The 17,943-nt window shown below is 48.6% G+C and overlaps 1 protein-coding gene across 1 annotated transcript; it reads left to right on the forward strand.

Moving 5' to 3' along the window:
• Positions 1 to 239: 239 nt before the first annotated feature.
• On the forward strand, positions 240 to 17,495 carry LCMT2 (leucine carboxyl methyltransferase 2). The gene is made up of 14 exons (XM_074149150.1): positions 240 to 330; positions 598 to 722; positions 2,696 to 2,777; positions 3,083 to 3,263; positions 5,209 to 5,365; positions 5,807 to 5,996; positions 6,418 to 6,525; positions 8,428 to 8,518; positions 9,689 to 9,946; positions 11,105 to 11,335; positions 12,407 to 12,504; positions 14,468 to 14,655; positions 14,743 to 14,878; positions 16,821 to 17,495. Exons 1-14 carry the CDS (start codon positions 292 to 294, stop codon positions 16,986 to 16,988), a joined length of 2,052 nt encoding a protein of 683 aa, XP_074005251.1. The 5' UTR covers positions 240 to 291; the 3' UTR covers positions 16,989 to 17,495.
• Positions 17,496 to 17,943: the final 448 nt, after the last annotated feature.

Here is a 17,943-nt window from a genome sequence, read left to right on the forward strand (position 1 = left end):
GCCCTCCCTCGCTAGCGGACCCGGGTCCGGGACTGCGCTCGCCGGTCCGCCGAGTGCGGCGGCGGCGCTGGCAGCGCGGCGGCCAGGCCGGGGCCCCGGGGCCGGGGTCCCGCGCGGGGGCGGCCGGTCCGGGCCCGTCGCCCGGGATCGGGCGGGGCGAGACCGCCAGGGGGCGCCCTCCGCTGGCAGCTCCCCGCCCCTGGTACGTCACCGCCTGCGCCCGTCGCGTCACCGCCTGCGCCCGGCGTCCGCCCCCCCCTCCCGCCGCTGGGGCGTCCCGCTCCGCGCAGGATGGGCCGCGGCCGTCCGTGCGGCCCCCGCCCCGGCGCCGTGAGTGACCCCCAGCCGGGTGCCGCTGCCCCTTCGCGCGGGGGACCCGGCCCGGTGGCTTCGGGAGACGAGGGGAGGCAGAGGCGGGGGGAGAGGCTGGGGCGCGGACGGGGTTCGGTGGCGCCGGCGGGAGCTGCCCTCCCCTTCCCTCCCCTCGGCGCTGCTCGGCCCCGCCGGCCCGCTCCGGTAGGCCGGGCGCTTCTCGGCCCGCGGTGCCGGTCGGGAGCACCGGGGCCTTGCGCCAGCGCCGTGTCCTTGTCCCGGCAGGTGCAGGGCACCGGCGGCAGCAGCGCCGTTAGCAAGAGCTCGGCGGCGGCGCGGGGCTACTTCCAGGACCGGTTCCTGCGGCTGCTGGCGGGGCGGCGGCGGCGGCGAGCCCCTCTCATCCACCGGTGAGGAGCGGGCGCCCCGCTGGCGGCAGAGGGGCCCGGTCCGTTCCCCGGGCTCCGGGGGTGTCGCTGCTGCTTAAGGCACAGCAGTTTTAAAGCGTTCTGAGGAGGGTGCGTGTAGTGGCGGTGGCACCTCACAGGGCTCGCGCTCTCGGTCATGTCACCTTTCTAGACTGTTGGTGCAATTTCATGAGGGTTATGGGCAAAACCTGAAAGCTTTGTCCTGAGTAAAACGTGTCACCGGACCTGTTCCTGACTGTGTGAGCCGATGCAGGCAGGACACAGGAACAACCACAAAACCATGGATTAAGAGCAAAGAACAAATTTAATCTCAATCCCTCATGGATCAGGGAACCTCTGAAGCAGCACCCGGGCAGAGGCAGGCAAGCAGGGGACGCAGGCACCACGCAGCGAAAGTCCTTATTAGCAAGAAAGTCCTTGTTAGCAAGGGAGTGAGAGAGCGAGAGAGCTCCCACTTGCTGTTTGGGCCTGTATTTCAAGGATTCTGGCAGGCAGAGTTTTCCGCTGTGCTTTGATCTCTTCAACAGCAGGGCAGGAATCTCAGGCGTGTTTGATAAAGTGCCCCTGAGTCCATCCCAGGCCTGTGTTATCTAAGTGCAGATGTCCTACTTGTTGAGCCCACAGAACTAAGCAACAATTAGTGTGATATATGTTTTCCAGCACCCCACATGCGAGTCACTTGAGCGTATTTACAGTCCTCCTCGCCAATCTTGTGTTACTTTCCCACATTGACTCCAGGATTCAATGCTGCTGAAAACTACTTCAGATGAGATTTGAGAACTAACGCGCTAAAAATGTTAGCACATCACTGGTTTTCTCATTAATTCTCAAGGATGGTACAATGTCAGTGAGGTATTTGGTGGCTCAGGGAAACAATATTATCTTTGGAATCGGTGGTGTCTGACCAGTAGGTCGTCTTTGGAGCTTTGCAGGACACACACATAATGTTTTAATGTGTGTGTGTGGAGGGTTCTGTGCTGGCTCAGTGGTGGAGTTTACGCAGTGTGAGGCAATTAGTTTAATGCAAAGTGACCGTGAATTGCCAAAGGAGTTTTCTGTGGGAAAACCCAAAGCAGCATTCGAGCAGAAGCTTGCAGGCCCATGGGGACGAGTGTTGCTCGTCAGGGCAGGAATCTGAGCCTGTGCGGACTCTTCACGTGACGGTGCCGTGCCAAACTAAATTCATTGAAAGAGTTAGGTATTGCACTTGTCAACACTGTCACTGTGAATTTGGGGACCTCTTAGAGTATCTAGTGAAATCCTTAGTCCCTGCAAGGCACGGGGGTGATAACATGCTGTTAAAGTGGGTGGTAGAACTGGTAAGGCTGGTGGGGGCAGGATGAAACTAACAGAGTGTGCCACGGCACAAGGGGCACCAGTCCCTGACAGACCAGGCAAATGGTGGACACTTCCCAGGAGTTAGACTTAGTTCCCTTCATTCAAAAACAGGGAATGAAATTCCTTTCCTGACTTTGTTTCTCTTGCATTTTTTGTTCCCCTCTCACTGCATTTGCACACATTGATGTTAATTTTGTTATTCCTAAAGCTCCTTGTAAGTAAAAGAGTTAATTTTACATTGTTTTGGCATCTGGTTTGGGGCAGGAACTCGGGTATTGGCCACCCACATTGTAGGGGAGTATCCTGAGTGTCTGGATCCATACTTTTTCATCCAGTGAATATTTATTTATGCAAAGTGGAACAGGTTCAGCTGGGATATCTACACAGTTTTCTGGGTTATCTGTAGTTTTCTTGGTTAATACACTTACTACAAACAGGAGATCTGTATTTATTAACAAACTGTAGATATGACAAAATCATCAGACATCTCCCAGTGCAGGTCTGTACATGTGGGTAGAAGCTGAGAGAGAAAAAATCGGGTTTTTTGAAGTGGAGGATGCCAGTGCTGGAGAAGTAGGGCTCTCGGACAGCGGTTACAACTGTATTTCATTCCCCAGGGGCTATTACATCCGTGCCCGTGCTGTAGATCACTGTGTTCGAGACTTCCTGCTGAAGACCCAAAGCCACCTGAGGACACAGGTGTGTTTTCTCTGGGGGTACTGGCAGTTTCCACCTTACATGTGAAAAGTCTTCTTGGCTCTGTGGTAGCTTCTTAGTGCATCTGTTGTGATCCTTTCCCAGAGAACCTGGCTGGTAATTTGTTGCTTTGACAGAAATATCTGGGAAGGGGCAATACCTACACAAAATTCTTCTACCTCTTGCAGAAGATTGCCTGATTTTTGTCACTCTACAGATGATGTTACTGAATATTTTTCACACCTAGGTGCTCAGGATGCTTCTAGAGTTGAGTATAACTTTTTTTTTTTCTGATACTTTCTCTGCAGATCGTGTCCTTAGGCGCTGGCTTTGACTCCTTGTACTTCCGTTTGAAGGACATAGGTCTTCTGCATCACACTGTGGTATATGAGGTGGATTTCCCAAATGTGGCATGCCAAAAAGCTGCTCTCATCAAAAGAACGAAGGAGTTGTCAGCACTGGTGGGGGATACTGGAGGGGAAGGATTAGGTAAGATATTTAGGGAAAGTTTTCTAGAGACTAAATGTTTAGAAGAAGCCAACATAACTTCAGCCTTTAAAAAGTGATGTATGATGGTAGAGGAACTATGCAGTTGTAGATGAAAAGCATGCATGTTTTCTGAAAGATTTTGGAACAAATAAATAATTTGTAAGAATTGGGAGATAACAAGAAGATGTATAGCTGCCAGAATGGACTTGTCAGGAGAAGATTATATCAAATCAAGTTCGGTTTCTTTCTCTTACAGTTTCTGAAGTCCTGTGTCCAGCTTTGGGCTCAGTAGTACAGAGACAGTGACAAACTGCTGCATGTCCAGTGAGAGGCCCTGAGAAGGATAAAGGGGTGGAGCACACGAAATGGGAGGGGAGGCTGAGAGATCTGGGTTTGTTCAGCCCTAACAGGAGGAGGTTGGGAGGGCGGGAGGTGGCTCCTACTGCAGTCTTCAACTGCCTGATGGGAGAGTGTAGGAAAGGTGGGGCCAGGCTTTTCTTAGACGCACCAAGTGAACAGTCCAGGGGCAATGGTTGCAAGTTGCAAGAAAGGCAATTCCAGTTACGTATAATGAAACTGTTTGGCGTTTTTTTTAATTTTTTTTTCCTGCCCTGTGAGTAGTTAAAAACGGGAATAGATGGCTCAGAAAGGTAGTGGAATCTCCAGCCTTGGTGACAGAGCTTGGCTGGAGAAAGCCTTGAGCAACCTGATACAGGTAACTCTGCTGTGAGCAAGGAGTTGGACTAGATGACCTTCAAAGGCCCTTTCCAACCTAAATCATACTGTCATTTATGGGCATCATGGGTAGGAGAGAAGGTATGACTCTTAGGTGTCTTGAGTGATAAAACATTAGTCATTATGTTACCTGACTGTTTTTTTTTCCCCTCTCCAAGACAAGAAAAAATGAGCCTTATGAAACTATTATAGAATATAAGTGGAGCTGAAGGGATTATTATGCCAGCTAAGTACTAAGGGGCAGTTCAGTGGTGAAATCGTAGAATCACAGAATGGTTTGGGTTGGAAGGGACCTTAAAGCCCCCCCAGTGCCACCCCCTGCCCTGGGCAGGGACACCTCCCACCACACCAGGTTGCTCTGAGCCCCCTCCAACCTGGCCTTGAACCCCTCCAGGGATGGGGCAGGCACAGCTTCTCTGGGCAACCTGGGCCAGGCTCTCACCACCCTCACAGCAAAGAAGTTCTTCCCCACATCTCATCTCCATCTCCCCTCTTTCAGTGTCAAACCCTTCCCCCTCCTCCTAGGGCTCCCCTCCCTCATCCAGAGTCCCTCCCCAGCTTTCCTGGAGCCCCTTTAGGGACTGGAAGGAAGTACCGGAATGGTCTGGAAAATGTGGAATGAGATACAGTAGGGACATATGTAAGCCACTACTTTTAGACTGTAATAATCAATTTAAAAACAGATGGAAGACAGCTACAGAGTGAGGTGCCTGGCTCCTGTGAGCCATTGAACAAGTCCTAGTCAGTAGTCCCCAGAGGAGGGCAACGGAGCTGGTGAGGGGTCTGGAGCACAAGCCTTGTGAGGAGCAGCTGAGGGAGCTGGGGGTGTTCAGCCTAGAGAAAAGGAGGCTGAAGGGAGACCTTCTTGCCCTCTACAGCTCCCTGAAAGGAGGGTGTAGCCAGGAGGGGTTGGTCTCTTCTCCCAAGGAACAGGCCATGGGACAAGAGGAAATGGCCTCAAGTTGCCCCAGGGGAGGTTAAGGATGTGTACTGGGAACAATTTCTTCCTGGAAAGGGTGGTTCAGCCTTGGAAGAGGCTGCCCAGGGCAGTGGTGGAGTGTAGATGTGGTGCTGAGGGACATGGATTAGTGATAACTTGGCAGTGCTGGGTTAACAGTTGGACTTGATGATGTTAAAAGTCTCTTCCAACCATAATGATTTTATGATTGCTTCAGTGCTGTCGTGAGATTGTATTATTTTTGTCTCCCAGGAGTCATTACCTTTTCTGGAGAGGATTATAAATTATTGGGAGTGGATTTATCAGATCTGTCTGAGCTGGAGAGAGCCCTGGAGGAAGCAGGACTGGACAAGGACATCCCCACCCTCTTCATAGCAGAGGTGGTGCTCACCTACATGGAAAATAGCAGGTCAGTGGATTCATTCTCTGTTAGCTGGGTGGTGTAATGAAAAGAACAACCTTCTTTGTATTGATGTCACCCGGGGCTGGGAGACCTGCTGTCTTGTAACTAAAGCCTCAGGAATTCTGTGGAAGTCCCAAAGAGCTCCTGACATCATAATTGTAATGGGATAATTGACATCCACATGACATCCTAAAAGGGAGGAAAAAAAAGAAGAAGAAAAACCTTGAATGAGTGATTTTTGAGTTTCTTGTTGATCCCTTGAATTCTCTGCACATGTCAGGGAGGAGATGTTCATAAGTTCCCAGCACAGGGTTCTCGTTTGTGTATTTCCTCTGTCAGGAGGCCTTAGTGGCACACTTTATGGTGCTGCAGGGAGATATATTGCCTCTGCCATTTGGTAGATGGGCCCTCAGTTATTTAATTTCTTATGCCCAATCTGCCTGACAGGTCGGATGATGTGATTTGGTGGGCGGCAGAGCGTTTCTCTCGGGTGTGCTTTCTGCTGTACGAGCAGATGCACCCAGAGGACCCCTTTGGACGTGTCATGCAGCAGCATTTTAGCCAGATGAACTCCACACTGAATTCTTTGGCGCAGTACCCGGACTGCAAGGCACAGCAGAGGCGCTTTTTTGAAAAGGTAAATACCTGCAGCTCTAGGGCACACATGAAGCATAATTGACCTGGGAAAGATGGTAACATTAACTAATTTTGGAAGTCATCAGCTGTGTCAGTTACGGGTTGAAGGAAACGGGGCCAAGGCTGAGATGCCACCTTCTCTAGTAGCATGATTAGTCACTTGAAGGTCCTTCCAACCAACTTGCAGCCTACTTTCTGGTATGGGATTAAGGCAAGGTCGGTTCCTCTGAGACTTTTGATGTAATAAATTAAGTTCTTGAGAGCTTTACAGGTAAGAGACCTATCCTCACCAGATTCTGGGCTCATGCTGTTCCAGCTAGACAGTCTTAAAGGCAGGTGTTTAATTTAGGGTCCTTGTTTTCTTGTGTGAAGTGAGTCTCTATCCTTCCAGAGGTAATAATTTTGAGGGGTTTCTATTTTAGGGCTGGACTGAGTGCAGTGTCATGGATATGAATGAGTTTTTCACCTGTTGTACTCCAGAAGATGAGCAGAAAAGAGTGCAAGCTCTGGAGCCTTTTGATGAATATGAGGTGAGCCTCCTTTATTCTGAGCACTATGGACCTGGCTTTGATACGATAAGGGGTCTGCAGTTTCTTGTGTACAAGAGCTGCTGAGGCACAGCTGCTCATGGAGGCAGAAAGGATCTTGAATCAAACTCTGTTAATGCAGAGCCCAGAGGAATGTCTACGTGAAGTATAATCGGAAGAAAACTCTTTTTGGTGTTAGAAAAGCTTCTTGTTCCTTCCTCAGTGAGTAGTCTCTCAGGGAGACGGTCTTGGCACAGCAAACTAGCTGGAGGCATAAAAGATGTTGTAGATGCTAAAAGTTTGCATGGGTCTAAGGGGCGAGTATTTTAACGAAAGAGAAGTCTGTTGAGGATTGCTGAATACGTAATAATACACTTGATGTGAGATTCCTGACTGCAGATGGTTGGGAGCACTCCTGGGAGCAGTAGATGCACTTGTCCTGCTCTCTGCGTTTCTCTAGGCTATTACTGTTTGTCATACAGGTTTCTAGTTTCAGGTACTTTTTGGTCTGACTTTGTACAGCCGTTCCTATATTAACGATTGAAATTTAACTATGACAGTATTCTGTGCTGTTTTTATGTTAACTGCTGGCAAAGTTTGCAGCTACGTAAAGTCTAGAAGAAAAGTGAAAGATACTGAGTCATTTTGAGGTAAATATCCTGTAGGATTCTTACTAGAAGTTTCCCTTTGGATTTTGTGGTTCTCTGTTTATATTTCTCTCTAGAAATGTAGCACTCTGCAGTATGAAAACAATGGGCTTGCATTTATATTGCCAACTTGCAGGATCTGCTCTGCTACATGGATGCAAAAGTGATGACTGAAAGATGCTGCCAGGTTTGCAAAGTGGGGTAGAAATGTCTCTGAGAATTATTGTAGATCAGGGCAGTTGCTCTTACAGGGAGAAAGTAAAGACTTTTTATCGTTGCCCTTACAGAGGAGGTTAACGTGCACAAGTCCAAGCAGAAAAATGTGCATAGGAGTAGGCTGTGTGATACCAGATAACTCCACAATTAGCCTTTGAGAGAAAGTAAGATCCAGGTCTTGACCCACAAACAGAGGATTCTTCCATTTTCAGTATTTATATTCATTTTTGGATATCACTTTTCAAAAGATGCTCTTCTGGTAGAAGTTGGGCCAATGATGCTAATATTGTGGTTTTTTGGCCTTTTATGTTCATGTTTATGCCTTCTAGCTACGCAGTTACCTGATATATCCCACCCTATGGGAATGAACGTAACCAATTCCTTCATGTCTGTAAAAGCCAGAGGTACTATCCCGTACAGTCCTCCTGCTTGGGCTTCTGCCTCTGAGTGATTCCAAGGCCAGGCTGGAAATCATATTTATGTATTATCCGCCAGCAGAGACCAAGTGGCACCTTTGAATTTTTGTGATTTCTTTGGGACCATTTACAGAAAAGACCTTTAAGAAACCTTAATCCCTCTGGTATACAGCCCTTGCTCTTGCCTAGGATCAGAACTGGGAAGCAGAAAGGGAAGCTGATTCAAAAAAAAAAAAAAAAAAAAAAATTCCTCATGCAATGTATAATCAAGCTACGGAACTCCTTGTCACAGCGTGTTACAGACAATAACAGTTTATGTGAGTTCAAAGAGCAACTGGATAGGTTTATGGATGAGAAATCCATCAGGGATTGTTTGATACAGCTTCTTGCTTAGAAAATCCCTGAGCTGTAAATTTTTGAAGGTTGGGGTGAAGCAGGTATTTACACGCCTGCTCTTTCTCAGATTCAACTTTAGTCTTCTGATTTTGGCCACTGTTGGAGACAGTGCTAGGTTCGGCTGGTCTTTGATTTGATCACCTGGCCATTCTGAGATCCTTACGGCTGCTTCCTCTTAAAATTTTGAGGGCAATTGTTTGTTTTTGTTTTTTCCTTTGGGCCTGCTACAGGAATGGCATCTGAAATGTTCTCATTACTTTGTCCTGACTGCATCAAAGGGGATGGAACCTTCCTGGACTCCATTGTTACCCAATATGACAGGTACATACTCACTAGTTGTCATAGAATTCTTTTATCCCGTGCAGGCTTCTCTGAGAGACTTTAGGAGACAGTAAAACCCTGGAAGGAGCAGATGGGATGCTGCCATCTGAGTAGCTTTCTCCATCCTTCTAACAGTGGTTCTGCTGTCCATAGCGTGGCGAGGGCCACCTCCTGACTCTGCTGGGTCTGATCAGTCTCATTCGTTCAGTTTATTGAGCCTTCCAGCCTGAGCAGCTCTTCCTTCTGGTGACACTGGGGATGCTGCAGTGCCAGTCCACCCTGCTGCTCTGTTTGGGGATCCCACAGACTCTCCCTTCTCAATTTATTCCCGCTTCCCTCCACGCATGGCTCTCTAAGCCATTCTATCCTTCCAGTTCCTGAAAGCTTATATTTTACTTCTGCACTATCAAAATGTGGCACTTCAGGGCATGCTCTAGTGGCTGAGATTGCGGGGGTCTTTTGTGTGTATGGTTGGACTCGGTGATCTCAGAGGTCCTTTCCAACCATGAAGGTTCTGTGATTCTGTGAAAGTACTGTTCAGCAGAGCACTCGGGAGCGTGGCACAAAGTTTGTGCTTTGTTATCCTGTGTGTGGAATTGTACGTGTAGTATTTTTGTTTCTGAAATGCTTTTAAATCTGTATGTTGCCTTTTTTGGATGAGTGAATGTTCTCTTATAATAGGACCATTGGAGTTAACAGAGATTATTCATCATGCTTTAGAACTTTATTTCAATGCTTTTGTGAAAGTAGAAAATCTAGAAAGAAACTTTGAAATCCAACTTCCAGGTGTTTGTCCTTTTTCTGCTGTTCTTTGCTATTTAAGTAGCCAAATATTGTCTTCATCAGAAGGGTACTGCTTTTGAAGGTGTTGCAGCGATTCCTGTCTTGCTACAGCAGTTTGAGACGCTGCAGTCTCTTGGCCGGTCTCGCCCCCACCCTGTCAGAGCGGTCTCAGAGCTGTGTCAGGAGCTGGGCAGCAGGGAGCAGAAGCTGGAAGTTGGCGCAGTGGTATTTTAAGCCACTACAGCTTGATTTCTAGGGCACCTCTGGCAACCTGCCTCACAATTTTTTCTTCTTGAAAAGCTGAACAGACTTGATTAATCTCTCGTTTAAAATGTAGTCCTTGGTTCTTGTTTGTGCAGAAGTTCTTTGGTTCTCTTTGGCTTACAGTTCCTCGTCGTGATGGTCCTATTGGGACGGCTGGGAGCATTCCTGTGGCAGCATGTCCAATGCGCTCCGGGATTTCTGGCCTGAGACGTTACGGTCACCACTCTGTTCTTATAAAACCCAACGTGATTCTCACCACTGGAGGTTTTGGGGAGGAGGATGGACATCACTGCCGTATGAGGAATTTTCATGTGCTAATTAAGCATGCAGGCTGCTGGAAAGCTGGCTGCGTAAGAAAGGAAAACCCTGATAAAAGATGGGGTGAGTTCCCATAATGATGGCAAGTTTCTGGAAGACGTTTTTGTACTAACAACAAAATAATGTCTTACGGAAAAGTGATGTCACAATGCAACTGTGCTGGCAGTCAAAGAGATCTGAAGGTTCTGAATAACAAGTGTCGGGTCCTTAGGAAGAATTACTTTACTGAAAGAGTGGTCAGGCACTGGAACAGCCTGCCCAGGGAAGTGGTGGAGTCACCATCCCTGGAGGTATTTAAGAAACGTGTAGATGTGGCACTTCAGGGCATGCTCTAGTGGCCAAGATTGTGGGGGTCTTTTGTGTGTGTATGGTTGGACTCGGTGGTCTCAGAGGTCCTTTCCAACCCAAAGATTCTGTGATTCTGCCCTTGGGTCACACCAACCCCATGGATGCTCCAGGCTGAGGGAAGAGTGGCTGGAGCTGCCCCATGGAAAAGGACCTGGGGGTGTTGGTTAACAGGGGCTGAATATGAGCCAGCAGTGTGCCCAGGTGGCCAAGGAGGCCACCAGCATCCTGGCCTATGTCAGGAACAGTGTGGCCAGCAGGACTGGGGCAGTGACCATGCCCCTGGACTGGGCACTGGGGAGGCCTCACCTTGAGGGCTGGGTCCAGTTTTGGGCCCCCCACAACAGGAAAGATCTTGAGGGGCTGGAGCGTGTCCAGAGAAGGGCAATGGAGCTGGTGAGGGGTCTGGAGAACAAGCCTTGTGAGGAGCAGCTGAGGGAGCTGGGGGTGTTCAGCCTAGAGAAAAGGAGGCTGAAGGGAGACCTTCTTGCCCTCTACAGCTCCCTGAAAGGAGGGTGTATCCGGGGGGGTTGTCTCTTCTCCCAAGGAACAGGCCATGGGACAAGAGGAAATGGCCTCAAATTGCCCCAGGGGAGGTTAAGGATGTGTACTGGGAACAATTTCTTCCTGGAAAGGGTGGTTCAGCCTTGGAAGAGGCTGCCTAGGGCAGTGGTGGAGCCTCCATCCCTGGAGGGATTTCAAAGCCGGGCAAGTGTGGTGCTGAGGGACGTGGGTCAGCGGTGGTTTTTCTTAGTGCTGGGTTAACAGTTGGACTCGATGATCTTAAGGGTCTTTTCCAACCTAAATGATTCTATGGTTGTATAAATTTCATGGGAGAGAGATTGGTGTGAATCGTGATGCTTTGTATCTGTGCAGATGAGCGGTTGTACCACACCGTGTCCTGTCTCTCAAATGGTCTGGCCCTGGTGGTAGGAGGACGAACATCCCCATCAAGTCCAGGCTTGGGAATGTTGTGGCTCAAGTTCCCCGAGACCTGTAGTGCCTCGGAGCCAGAGGACGTTACCGTGGAGCTTGTAAGTGTGCAGCCTGCTGCTGAGCCAGCTGCTTTGCGTTGGAGACACAGCACAACTGAAGTCACATTCAAAGGTAAAAAGCCTGGAAAGAGCGAAAATGGCTGTAGGTATATGGGGGTATGTACAAATTCCAGAATATATGGGGCAGTCCTGTCCAGACAGTGAGGTCTGAAAGGCAGATTGTCATGATGTAGCCTTACTTTTTATGTAGTACAGGCTATTTTGGAAAGAATATGATACTGGTAGATTCGTCACCACTTTACAGAATCCAATTACATTTCATTAAGATTTTGTTCTAGTGGTGGGTTTTTTTTTTTCCCCTAGGTTTAATCTTTATGTTAATGTATTTTTCTTATCATATCTACCCAGTTCTTGTGCCTTTTTTGTTTGCCAAGTCCAAAAGTACTTGTGAGAGGCTTTACAAAATCTTTACAAAAGGGAAAGAGTGAGCAATCTCAGCTGAGTTTCCTGAACTGAGCAACTGACTTGGTTTATCCAACAGCAGGACTTCAGTTCTCTATGCCATTAGTACGTGGTTGATTTGTTACAGAACCTGTACAAGGGATACCTTGGGATAATTACTTCTATTACAGATGAGGATTTATCTGTTTTCCTGGGATAAATAGATGTCATTGTGTTGCTATGATTTATGTACTTACTGTTTTCTAATTTTATTAGTTCTACAGGTGTAATCTTTCTGTTGCTTAAATTTTCATTCCTTGAGTCTATTAGGTATTTTAAAAAACACATTTTATTTTGGTTTTAAGACTGTAGTGTGTGATTTCCATTCAGACCCTAAACATCCAGAGACTACATAAATAAGTGGATGATGAGGGCCTCCTGAATGACCACAAACGTGAAGAAACAGCTTCTTAGTAAAAATATTGTCTTCCATGTGTCTTATAAAAGACCTAGATACAGGCGTAATTCCTTTATCTATGAAGCAATTTCTTGCATTTATTGCTGAAGTCTGGAAATGTTCATCAGGTTGTAGGGTGTCGTAATACATAGTGTATAAAACTCCTGCCTGACTGCATTAATTTCTGTCTTTGGTCAGCTTCCCTTCTGTGCAAAGAGAAATCTTTGGTTTTGTGACATACCAAATTCTAACTTCTCTTTCCATCTGGTTGTCCCTTTTCCGTAGGGGAGAAGTACCTGTTCCTGTATGGCGGCCGCTCTGCTGCAGAGCCTGTGCTTGGGGATTGGTGTTTCCTGCACACTCGGGATCTTTCCTGCGCTGGGGTAAGAACTTAGGGAGGCCCTGGGCAGTAGAAGTTGCCTTCACTTCCTCAGTGTGTGCTGCTGTGTTGGGAGCCCAAATAGTTGCATCTGGGAGGTGCCCAGGTCTTGTCACCTGTGGTGGTCTTGTCCCAGATGTCTGGCACTGAGACTTCCACTCCTGCCCCATGCCCAGCCCTGCTCGCATCTCCCATCTAACTCAGCTCGTGTTCCCAAATTCACTCACGCTGTCCCCCTCCCCAGTAGCCGGCACCCTGCAGACAAAGTGTTTGAGAGCCATAAAGATGTTCCCAAGCTCGGTGGCCCTTCCAGCTCCTGATGGACCCTCACTTGCTCCAGTGGCTGGCACAAAAGGCCCAGGAATGCTCCCCCCAGCTCTGACCCCCTTTGCAGCTCCATCTTCAGCGATGCTCGTCTCTGCAGGGGACAGGATGCAGCACAGCCCTCTCGAGGTGTGCAGTGGGAACCACGAGAGCATGCACCTTCCAGGGGAAGGTTTTGAAGGACTTGTAGCTGTTGAGTCTGGAGAAGATTCAAGATAGCAATAAATCTTCAAATATGTAAAATATAGTTGCAGAGAGGAGAAACAAGTTGTTCTCCATTTTTGCTTTGAGTAGTAGAAGGAATTTGTAGAAAGGGCGACTTCCATTGGACACTGAGAAAAGCTATTAATCTTTGTTGTGGTTTTGGCCGGAGTGACCAGTCAGAACGACAGGTGCCCTCTCCCTCCCTCTCTTAGGAAAAGAGAGGAGAGGAAGAGATAAAAGAGATTTATGAGTTTAGAAAAAAACTAAACTACTTTAATGAAAATATTAATAAATAATGAAATAATAAATAATAAGAAAAGAAAAAAAAAGTATACAGTATAAACAAAACTGTATCAAGCTCCCAGGATGACAATCATATCACCAGCAGACATAGGGAAAAGTCCCAGACTGGACTTGGTGATGGACAGGAGCTGGATTCTGGATGTGGAGTCAGGAATGCTGGGATCGGGATCAAAGGCAGAGGAAGAGACAGGGTCCTCCTCAGACGTTGGCCATTGAAGGAAGAGAGTTCCAGAGGTGACCCTTTGATCCCTCAGCTTTTATACTGAGCATGGGGCAGATGGGATGGAATACCCCTGTTGGTCAGGTTTGGGTCACGTCTCCTGTCCCCTCCTCCCCACAGGTGGGACCCCTCTACACTTTTCCGTTTCCGACCCTCCAACGGGGCAAATAACGGAACTGGCTGACCTTGGTTGTTAACAGCAATGAGGATAAGCAAGGGCCTCTCTGCACACCATTCCTTGGCACGTAGCACAGACATTGTTCTGATCACTCTGAGAACGAGCAGTTTTCTCCACGATACGCCGTTAATTTCAGAGAGTTAGAAGAGGCCTGGCTAAGACGTAAAATCACTGAACAGAAAGTTGGTTCTGTTTTACTTCAAACGGGGACAATCTTGAAGATAGTGAAATGCTGAAATAGACTGCCTGAAGAGGGGAGGGATTCTTGTCACTGCAGACTCTCTGGAACTATTAGCTAGCGATCTGTCCAGATGACAACAGAGATAGTTGAATTTGCTTTAGGAGAAAGAGATGGACCAGGTGGCCCCCGAAATTTTCTCCACAAGTTTGTAAACTTGTGTTTCTCAGGTGCATGTCTTGCATGCACGAATGCAATGAAGTTACCTCTCATAAATGTGCAGGTGTGAGCAACATTAAATATACTGAGGGCCAGAGAAGTGTTGGAGGTCCATGATGAATGGAAACACTTCTGCTTGGCCATCCCTAGAGGAACATGGGTAGGTTAGGGTTTTTTTGATTGTTCCCTATCATGCTTACTCCATTCCCCTCCAGCAACAATAGCAGGAAAGAATGTCACCTCCCACAGGGGCGTGCAACAGGAAGAGATTGTTTAAGAGCCTGGAGGTGAAGACAACACTTGGCTTGGCAAACTTCAGCCTTGGACTTGTGTTTTCCTAGATTCCTGTTGAGGGTCCAGGACCAGAAAGCCGTCACTCTCACAGTGCCTGTAGCTGGAAAGGAGGAGCACTAATTGCAGGAGGTCTGGGAGCAGCTGAGCAGCCCTTGGGTTCAGTTTTCTTTCTGAGGGAGCTTGAAGGTGGCTTTCGGTGGCAGACAGTAGAGACACATCCTCCTCTGATCCCAAGGTAGGTTGAAGGCCTTCAGCAGTGAGTCTTTGGCCTGTCTCTAGCTCCCTCTTACTAATGGAGTTCAACCTCATTTGGAACTCGCAGGTATTCACATACTGCACACGTGCATGATGGAAAACTTCTGCTTGTTGGTGGGGTGTGGTTTCACTCATCTTGTGTGCCAGGCGTCACTGTCGTTGACTTAATAACTGGTCTCTGCGTGGACTATACCATTAATGCGGTAAGCACTGACATTTTTCTTTCAAGGTGAACAGTGTTGTGTGAAGGAAGGTGGTAACTTCAGAGCTGTTCCCTGAAACAGAGTGGGGAATGCAGAGTATGCAAATTTGTGAGTGGAATAAACATACCCCTGAGGTAGAACCTAATTCTGAAGTGCTTTTGCCAACTCGGAGAAAATCATAGTGTTAAGAGAGGGAGAGTGAGTGCACAGGAGACTGGAGGGCACAGAGCTGCTCTGTTGCAGACACGGGGGGCACAATGCAGCTTGGGCCCAAGCAGAGCACTTTCAGGATGTCTGTGGAAGAAGAGAACAGATCAAACCAGAGCCTCAGTTAGTCTTTATGGAGGTCTGTGGTATAATTTAATTAGAAACTTCATGGGGGAAATTGCTGCATGCTCTAGCTGCTGCCTGAAGTATGAGAAGAAAACGGCGTGGACATACTGGAAACTCCACTTAAACACAAGCAAATGTTTGACTGTAAGGGTGATTGACCACTGAAGAGGTTGCTCAGAGAGGCTGTGGTGTCTCCATCACTGGACATACCCAAAACCTGAAGGGGGAAGGTACTGAGCACCCTGCTGTAGCAGAGCCTGCTCTGAACAGGGGGGGTTGGACGAGGTGATACTCAGAGGTCCCTTCCAACCACAACCGTTCTGTGACTAGTCTCTGATTCGGTACAGAACAATCATACAGGTGATGTCACAGAGCTGGATACTCTGGGCAAAAGTTAGCCTAAATCTGTGAGTAGCCCTCACCTGTGATAATACTGCCTGGAGTACAAGAAAGACACGAAGCTGTTGGAGCGGGGCCAGAGGAGGCCCTGGAGATGCTGGGGGGGCTGGAGCTCCTCTGCTGGGAGGACAGGCTGAGAGAGTTGGGGGCGTTCAGCCTGGAGAAGAGAAGGCTCCGGGGAGACCTTAGAGCCCCTTCCAGTCCCTCAAGGTGGGGGGCTCCAGGAAAGCTGGGGAGGGAGTTTTTACAAGAGCATGTAGTGGTAGGATGAGGAGTAATGGCTTCAAGCTGAAAGAGGGGAGATTGAGCTGAGATGTGGGGAAGAACTTCTTTGCTGTGAGGGTGGTGAGAGCCTGGCCCAGGTTGCCCAGAGAAGCTGTGGCTGCCCCATCCCTGGAGGGGTTCAAGGCCAGGTTGGAGGGGGCTTGGGGCAACCTGGTCTGGTGGGAGGTGTCCCTGCCTGTGGCAGGGGGTGGCACTGGGGGGGCTTTAAGGTCCCTTCCCACCCAAACCACTCTGATTCTGTGAGAAAGCTTCTGTTCCTTGACAAGTTTTTATTTATCTTAAATGTATGTCTTTATGTAAAAGGGTTTGTTTTTTATAATGGGCAGTATGGGTGCCTCTGGCTGACCTTGCAGCATTTTCCTGAGGACATAAAGCATGAAGTATACTTAAATGTAGTTTTGTTTTTTCTTACTCTCTGTAGTAGAAGTTGTAAGTGGCATAGTATCCTTTACATAAAATAAACTACTCTTGTTGGATAGCAGTGAGGACAGGTATAGTTATAGTAAAGTTGTATCTAAAAGAAGAGAACTTCTTTGTTTACATTGAGTAAGTGGCTGCAGGTGTGTCGGTGTGAATGCCAAAGGCTGACATGGATTCAAAAAGCAACTGGCTGTATTCTTGGAAGGAAGAATATTAAGGTTCTGGGAGTACGAGGACATTCTTTCCCATTGAAAACCAAGGGGACGGCAGGTTGTTGGGTGGGTGGCAGGTACCAGAGGAGTGTGTCATAGTTTCCTTGTTCCCGTGTTCTCTAGTGTCCGCTTTTGCCCACATTTGTGGGTGGTATAGTGGACTAAATGGCCCTAGATGGGATCCAGTGTGGCCATTCTTACCTCTCTAATGAAGGTACGATGTGAAATATCTCTGCAGCGTTCTATGAGGGTGTTGCAATCCTGCGTGTTCAAAATTACCTTTCCTTTTTTAGGAGCATCTGGAGTGGCCATTAATGCTACATAACCATAGTAGTGTCTTCCTGCCAAACGAGAAGGAGTTGGTGCTTATTGGCGGTGGTGGGAACTGCTTCTCCTTTGGGACACACCTGAACCCAGAGCCTGTCTCGTTGAGCCTCAGCAGTATCCTGGCCAGCCACTGACTGGGACCAAACAGGACTCAGCCGTGCTGCTGCATGTGGCAAGACATCTTACTTGTAGGTCCAGGAGCAGCAAAACGTTTCCACAAAGGCTTTGTGTCCAGAATGCTTTTGTAAAGGTGGGGTTAGGAGGGACAGTTATGGCCTGGGGTTGCACACCTCATCTGCTGCTCCTGTGCTTGTTCTTCTGTCTTTATTGAACAGTACTTTAACTCTGTTGATTCTGCATCAGCTAACATTTGAAGTCTTCTTCTGTGCTTGGAACAGTGTTTGAGCACAACATTCAAACGAGGATGATCTTGAGAAGAGACATGCGCTTCTGTCTAGATGTATTTTATACAGAATGACCAAATTAGTCCGGGGAGGTTTTTGTTTTGGGGAAAGCCCCATGGAAAACGACTAGACAGAGACTCCTTGGAGCATCAACTAGAAAAGGAGAAAGGGAGATCTCTAAAGCGGTTCCAAAATTGGTTGAGGCTGTCGATTTGGATCCCCAAATCCAGGCATCTGAAAATCAGATTGCCTTTGGAGTCTTCTGTGAGAGAAGGTGTCTCTAACCGTGTGAAATGAAGGAGGTGGTGGAATAACCTCCGTGGCTCTTTGTGGCTTCTGCTGGCTGTGCCAGGGGCACACAAAGGCCAGTGCGGGGCCTGGAGCGTGCCCAAGGGGCTGGCAGAGGCGGGAGCGGGACAGTCCCTGGGTTCCGTGTCCCACCCAGCTCCCTCCTCCTGCGGTTGGGAATGGCCGGTGTCCGGCATCCAGAGGAGACTGGGGAGGTCCTGGGGCTCGGCAGGGCCTCAGCGGGGGAGCGTGTAAATTGCGGGGCTGCAGGTGCAGCGGTGGGGGCGAGCGGTGCCCCACGTTCCCGCTGGGCTCCAGCTGCAGGGCTGGGCCGGGCCGGGAGGCCGATGGCGACGGCCCCTCCGTGCAAAGGGGTGGCTGCCGGTGGAGGGGCCGG

This window comes from Numenius arquata, chromosome 1 (assembly GCF_964106895.1).
Source record: "Numenius arquata chromosome 1, bNumArq3.hap1.1, whole genome shotgun sequence".
NCBI lineage: Eukaryota > Metazoa > Chordata > Aves > Charadriiformes > Scolopacidae > Numenius > Numenius arquata.